This window comes from Ammospiza nelsoni, chromosome 4 (assembly GCF_027579445.1).
Source record: "Ammospiza nelsoni isolate bAmmNel1 chromosome 4, bAmmNel1.pri, whole genome shotgun sequence".
Classification (NCBI taxonomy): Eukaryota; Metazoa; Chordata; class Aves; order Passeriformes; family Passerellidae; genus Ammospiza; species Ammospiza nelsoni.
Genome location: NC_080636.1, coordinates 65,161,746 through 65,169,235, shown reverse-complemented (window position 1 = coordinate 65,169,235; position 7,490 = coordinate 65,161,746). Strand labels below are relative to the sequence as shown.

The window sequence follows — 7,490 nt, the reverse complement described above, 5'->3', positions numbered from 1 at the left end:
TTTTTTTTCTATTCATACAACTTGAAAAGACAACCTTTTTTTCTGATGAGTGCTCCTGGACTATAATTTTATATGAGTAATTACAGCTAGAACACCTTAAAAAATATTTTTACAGCCATGTTAAGAAGACATAATGCAGACACTGACTTGTTTTCACAGTAGCAGAACTACAGATGGGCTAAAATACAGATCAGCAAACTTAAGAAGTAAAGATTTATTCCCTGCACGTTTATGAAAAAGAGTCACTGGTTCTCTTTAGAATATTCATACTGATATGCATTTTTGCAGGGCAATTTAAGTTTCTTAACTAGAAACTCATTGATCACAATTTGTGTGATGTCAGATCAATAGCCAATACTGTAGAAAAAACATTTCTTTAAATATTAATAAATATTTAAAAACCAAGAACTCATAAGCTAGATGGTCAAATTGTTTATTTGTTATTACAAAAATGGTTTATCTGTTGAAATGGGTGCTGTTACACCAATCTGGTCATAGATAATTAGTAATTTACATAAGGAAAACCTTATCTAGAACACAGAAGACTTGTATAATGAGAACTTGGATTAATTGCACTACTTTGCATCTTTTGAAAGTCAGCTTTCTATTTGGAAAAGAAACTATTGATGCAGGTCAAGTAATTTTGATGAAATGTTTGCTTACATGATACAAATATTCCCTAATTTCTGGGAAAAATTAGTTTAAACTGTGCAATGGAAGTGTCTTCCACAGAGGTCTCAGCTACATCTTCCCTGACTTTTCACTAGGAAAGGCCTTCCTTTGCCTCCTAGGTTTCCTTAAATACTCTGGGAATTTTTAAGGCAGGTATTCAATCTCCATTTCTGCCCTACAGACTTCCTGTCAATCCTCTTTCTGGAAGTCCACACAACAGCATGTTTTTTGAAACATGTAACAGACTTGCTAACTACTTTATCCCATGCGTTCTCCTCAGGAGACAGTTTGCCTTTTCATGAATTTTTAGGGGGATGAAGGACCAGAGTTCTTGGGAGATGTGTCCTGCAGCCCAAGAGAACAAGTTTCCACAGGCAGCCTAAATCACAATGGAACTCCAAAAAGGGTGTAGCTGTGCCACACACCATTCCTACAGAAAATTCCCTCACTCCCTTGCAACTGAAGTCCCATGTTTGACTTATCTAGTCAGTCCCTGGGAATCAAGTCTAATATACAAAAGCAGCATGCAGGAACATTAAAACATTCTTACATCCTGAGTGCTGAATCTCGTCTGTTCCATTTTCACATTATATTTGTATAAGTGAGATTTTTACCAGCTTTCCATCTTTTCTTCCAGAAATCTTCTGGAGCTCTGGTTGCTGAAATTTGTCTGTCTTATCTGCTCTAGTGGTACATGGAAACACAGACTCAAAGTGTGGCTGAAAGGGAGTTCTGGAGGTTGCTTAAGATCCCCATTGTGATCAGGATGATTCCTGACCCTAGGTCAGCTCAGACCAGACAAGGTTCTGCAGCGCTCCTTGGGCAGGAGTCCAGCCCCCTCTCTGGACTCCCTGTCCCAGTGCTGTGCTGTCTTCCTTGTGAACAATTGCTCTGAACCTCTCAGGAGCACCTTGTGGTCCTGTTTCCCCATTTGCAATTGCCCAGAAGAGTTTTGCTCTATCCTTTTTCATCTCCCCTTTTGAGTAGTTTGGCCATCCCATTGTCAACTAAGCCAGTCCCCCTCCTCCACTCTCTACCACTGGTTGTATTTGCCCCAGACCCCTGCCAGCTTGGTAACCTTCTTACTCTCCAATTTTTTCATGAACTGTGAGGCTCAAAAGACCATCTGCAGCATTCAAGCAACCTCACTGGAACTCATTAGAGAGGCATAATTACTTATTTTTATTTTCTGGATACACTCTTTGAATGTATCCCAGGGTGAGAACACACTGTTAAGCTCACAGCATTTGGCACCAGCTGTAACTCCCACTCAGCACAAAGAGCATTTTGACCATTACCTCTCTGAGCTGGCTGTTATCAGTTGCACCTTTAGACTGACAGCTGCTCTCAAGGAGAAAAGCTGTTCACTGGTGGCAGATAGACCTGTACTCTGGCAGCAAGCAAGGGCTTCATTCATAGTGATTACTCTGTCAGGTCAAACACTGCCTTTATAACATTCATGGAGCACCTGCTTAAACAACTGTTGTTTTGCAAAATCAGTACCTTACCAGTGATCTCTGAGCTCAAAAGAAAGAGCAATATAGCAAGGGAAAAAAGGGAAGGATGAATTTCATCATACCCTTTTCAATGCATTCTTGGGAAGTGTTTTGCCTGACCAGATTAAGAAATGGAGATGAACTCTAACACTCATGGTGACTTTTTAGCTCTGCTTCTTTTGTTTAGGAGACCATAATGAGAAGTTAATCCAGCCTAACCCTGCATATGTCAGCTTGACAAGAACATTGGTCTGAGCTAGAAAAATCATCTGCTGCATGTATGGACTTTTACATGAAGTGGCTTGGTGTGATCTCTAATTCAGCAATTTTAGCAGCTGGGCTTTTTGCTGGATAGAAATGGAAGAGATTTGCTCATGAAGTTTCTCTACACTTACATTAAGTCCTGCATTGCTTTTTACTAAACAGATTTCCAAGTCACTGTGTCTGGACACTGAAAATGAAGTCAGCTGTTTCTGTTAACTTCACTGTCTAGTTGGTTTACCAGAATGGTAGAATATATGATTCAATTTAAATACAAAAGTATCAAAAAGTCCTTAACTACAAATAAAACTTTGCCAAAAATAAAAATTCAGACAATTCTTGTCTTAGACACTTGGTGTGGAACAGGTAGCATGTACAGGCATGCTACACCAGGATCAACCACTAGTGTGCAAATACTGCCAGGAAACAGAGCTGAGCTCTTCAGTATAAAATCACTACCATAACAACTAATGTCTGCATTAAATATTTCAGGACTTTCAACAAGTGCAGGATGGATTGGAGAAAACAAGCCTAAAAAAAAAAGGGCTGTGCTTTGGGACATGTAGGTATTTTTAGTCATGCACATACTTTTTGTGGTTTTTCGTGATTTTGCTCTAGCGTGTATCTGTGACTTGCCTTTTGGCACACAGTAAAAACAAAGGTAAGTTTTAATGGGACAATTTATAGTGTAAAGACAGCAGAAGTGATTAGCTGAGGAATCAAGCAACCGTTATGAACACTATGGTCACCTTTTCTCCCTTTTCTCCTGTATCACCCTTTTCTCCTCGAGGACCAGGGAAACCCTATAAAAACAAAGCGGACAAAGATAGGTTGACTTTTATTAACATGCAGATTATGTTCTCAAATACTTCTGGAAAACCTAAAAAGATGATTTCACTACATGCTCTGTACATATATTATGCATGGACACATGCACGGACACAAGAGCATGTGAGACAAGTAAGCCACAGAGGTTAGTAGAGACATTTTGGCAGCTACAGAAAGAAATCATACCACTCAAACTAGCAATCATCCATGCTACATAGCTTATGTGCATTCTTAAAAAGACTCCTCCAGGTTAGGGATTTCAGGGTAGGACTACAGAAGAGGACTTTCACTAAGTCTTTTCAGCATGCAAAGGAAAGAGCCTATGTTTTGAAACATATCCCTTACAGGCTATGAAATTATTCTCTTTAATTCGAATAAATTTAGTTAATCAAGTGCTAAGTGACCCCTTGCTCTTCTACAAATGAGTCATCTGAATATTTTCTTAGCAAGCATTTTTTCAGCCTACTGACATCGGAAGGACCAAGTTCTGGTATTGCTGAGCACCACTATCTGGGGTGTCTGTCGATAAGGGCTGTACATTGCACAATCTTTGTCCTCTTTAGCACAGAGAAAGGGCAAACACAGCACTCAGCACACCCTCTGCAGGTCCTGCATGCACGCTAAAGCAAAGGCGCTGTGCTCCACAGGGATCCTTGGCAGACTCTTACCAACCCCTGAGGGTGCCCTGGTCACACACACTACTTACATCGAGTCCAGGCTCGCCGTCTTTGCCCTGCCAAAGAACCACAGGAACTGCATTAGCTTCCCTCAGACAAGGACACTGCTTAGCATTTCCAGGAACTGATAACCTGGCTGCAAAATTTTGCTTGACTTTAAAATCTGCAGGCAGATTCCAGGAGCAAGCTAAAAATACAAAACCAGCTAAAAACCAATATAATTTTATTTTTAGTTCACAGGAATGGGAAACAGAAATAGGATTAAAAAAAAAAATTAACTCACAAAGGTGACCCTCACATAAAAATGTGTGGCAAGCTAATTTAACACTCCATGGAGCCTGAAAACTGTCTCCAGCCATGACTCCTGATCCAATTAAATGGATCCAATTAAACCACAGGTCTGTATTCCAGCTTAAATTAATTAATCAAACGAATTAGACTGGAGAGGGTATGGAAACACTAAAAGTCTCCTGGAAAGCTGGTTGTGCCTGGCCAAGCACTTTTACATGACTTTCCTTGCATCAAAGTACAGAACAGACTTGTGTATATGTACACACCTGACCCAGTCATTAGCAGTGTAAACAGGGAAAGTAATCTGATTTTATTGGGGATATCGTTGTCAGGCCAAAGGAAGTTCTCCCTCATATTTTAGAAATGGATAACATAATTAAAATTATTGATTTAAAACAAATAATTTCACCTATGAGTGAGCAACAATGAAATTGTCACCTAACTTCTGAGTAGATGGCACAGAAATGAAAACAAAATGGGTCTCTGAAGCAACAAACAAAACAAAAACATAATGGCGAAGAAACCTTGCAGAATGGAAATCCAAGCAGCAAACTGACACGAAGAAATTTTCAGCTTTCCATAGTTCCTCCTGAACTCCTGGCACTCCCACATTGTCCCCAGGCAGCTGATGGCCAAAGGCTGCTGAACCAGGAGCACCTGCATTCTGCATCTCCTCTCTCTTGCTAGTTCATGCCAGGTCTGGCTTTTTATGAGCATGGGTAGAAACCCAAGAGTGTGATAGAGAACACTGACCTTGCACTGTCAGGGTTTATTATCAATCTCTGCCTTTTCCAACTAATTCTACTGCTAGGTGAAAATCAGCCATAAAGCACACAAAGTTTAATCAGGGAGGGATGAAAAGTGCAGTGTGTACAAAATCTGTGCAACTTACAGGCAAGCCATATGGTCCTCTGGGTCCAGGGTCACCTACAGTTCCCTTCTCACCCTAAGAAAAGATTACAGAACAAGCAAACAAAAACATTGGCTATCTTAGAAATTATCTCTACCAAGTGCTTTAGGTTAAAGTTTATGCATTCCTAAGTATTTTGAGTGAAAAATATCCAAGCTCATTTATTTTCATTAAATGTTTAAGGGAGAAAGAGAAGGTGTGAATTATCACTCTTTCTAGGAAGAATGACTTTTTAGGCATATGAAATCACATTCATTTCTAAATACGTTAGTAACTGAAAATATGTTTCAATTGAACACACACCAGTGTCAAGTTTAAGCTTCTGACAGCTTAATGTTGCTCTTAGTAAAAATCCAAAGTTGTAATGAAAACTGAAGATATACAGCATCAAGCTGTATATACACACAGCAGCTGAGATGCAACACAGTGACAGGCAAAAATAACGTGTCAGTCAAAGCTTGATTTAAGTAGGCAATGCTATTAACAGTGACATTGTGAAGATTATCCTATGCACTGTGCTGTTGCTAAATCCTCTACTGGATTCTAGATAAGTGATGTAAATACCCTGGTTTATTAAAATCAAAACAACAGTAATAATATGCAAGACAAACAAGTACAGAGATTTCTCCAGAAGTCTGATCTCATTCTCCACTAAAATCCATGGAAAAATTACCAGTTTCCAGAGGAGTGCTGCCAAAGTCATTTTGCAAGCTTAATACAGGGTAAACTTTTCCAAACGGAATGGAATTTCAAGGTGACGAATTTCAGGCTGACAGTAATAATCACCTTTGCTCTCTAATTTTTCTTTATCAAGATTGATATGAAGTTTAGCTTCCCAAACCAGCCAGGACTAGCCTGTATAACCGCAAGCACAGGTCCCTGTGAGCTTGGTGGGGAGTCAGGGCTGGGAAGAAGGTGTGGAAAGCAGTCTTGTTTCAGGCTGTTCTTTCCTCTGAATGAAATCCACCAGAAAATCATTTCTCTCTGGAGAGAACTAAACAGCTTGAAATGTTGATGTTGAAATAAAAGAAGAAAATCCTGACCACCTCTAGTTTTCAAATCTCCTACTCTGGATTTGTCATGCAGGGTGACTTGGATCCCTTTGTCACCCCTTTTGGTGAGCACACCCTAACACAGGGCTGCCTGCAAGGCTCATGGTGTGCACAGGGGCTGTGTTTTATCCTGGCATTTGCTGCACTTATGCTCATTCATTAAGTGATTCACTGTAAAGCATCCTCTGGCTTATTTACTACTTACCATTATTTCATTAATGACTATCATTAAAAGCACAAGACAGAGATGTAGATGTCTCCACAGTAATCAACACTAATTAACAGTGGTGATTGCTGGCATAGCCAAGCACTTGGCACAGCTCTGAAAATGGGCTGCTATGTCTAAATTTCATTGACTGAATTACACAAAAAGGCAGGCACCAGCACCAACAGGACCTTAACCTGTGATTCAATAATCCCAGCAATAAGGAGTTTGTCAGAGTAACTGACATTTGATCTGCTTTAAACACTTTATATTTTTACTTAGGTGGGCACTTGCTTTAGTCTAGAGCTAATGAGATGTGCAGTGTCAGGCATTTCTGGATTCTGCTGCTCCCCTGCTAATTTCTGAGCAGCTTTTGGGCTGGATGCCCTGGCAGGACAATAGGAGGTATTGGGAACTAACAACTGATTTTCAAAACAATAAATGTCTTGCAGCTTAAAAGCTTCCTGCTAAGAAGAAACTAATGTGCTGACCTATGTAGGTAAGAGCTACAGAAATCTTTGATCAGGACTTGAAATATGTCAAGACCAGTTAAGCATCTTTTTTTTTTTTTTAATCTTCAACAGCAAGATGACTGTACAAAGTCTTCTCAAGATAGGCTTATAACATTGCTAAACATATGGCAGACATAAAAATACTGAATGTATCAGTCTAGGAAATAATCACATCTGTTATGTAAGAATATATTTGGAGAACTGTATCTCAGAATTTTTTGTGTCCAATACAAAGCACATGCTGAAACATGTTTGGAATATCAGATGAGGTCCCGAATGTTCATGGATTATATGAGATTAATGGACTGTCATAAGCATACTGGCCTCAACCATCACAATTTCCTTCAGGGTAGCAGATATTAGCAAACTTCAAGATTTTGTTTTAAATTTATTTGTGAGACAATCCATCAGTGTCCAAAGAACAGAAAACATAATGTATGTTTTTGCCTCCTATTTCACTTCAGTCTCCTGAATCATGGACAAATATGAGTTACAATTTGAATGAATAAAGTTGAATAATCTGTGTCTCTATTAGGATAGACAGGGAGATTTCATAACATTGTTATGGTGAGAAATATTTTAACCA

The 7,490-nt window shown here is 39.3% G+C and overlaps 1 protein-coding gene across 1 annotated transcript in view; it reads right to left on the bottom strand.

Annotated features, from left to right (window-relative positions):
* Positions 1-3,110: 3,110 nt before the first annotated feature.
* COL25A1 (collagen type XXV alpha 1 chain) overlaps positions 3,111-7,490 on the bottom strand; it is a 282,176-nt gene continuing 277,796 nt past the window's right edge. The window contains 3 exon segments of the mRNA XM_059470580.1: positions 3,111-3,172; positions 3,175-3,232; positions 5,118-5,171. Of these exon segments, the coding sequence (XP_059326563.1) occupies positions 3,111-3,172; positions 3,175-3,232; positions 5,118-5,171 (174 nt within the window).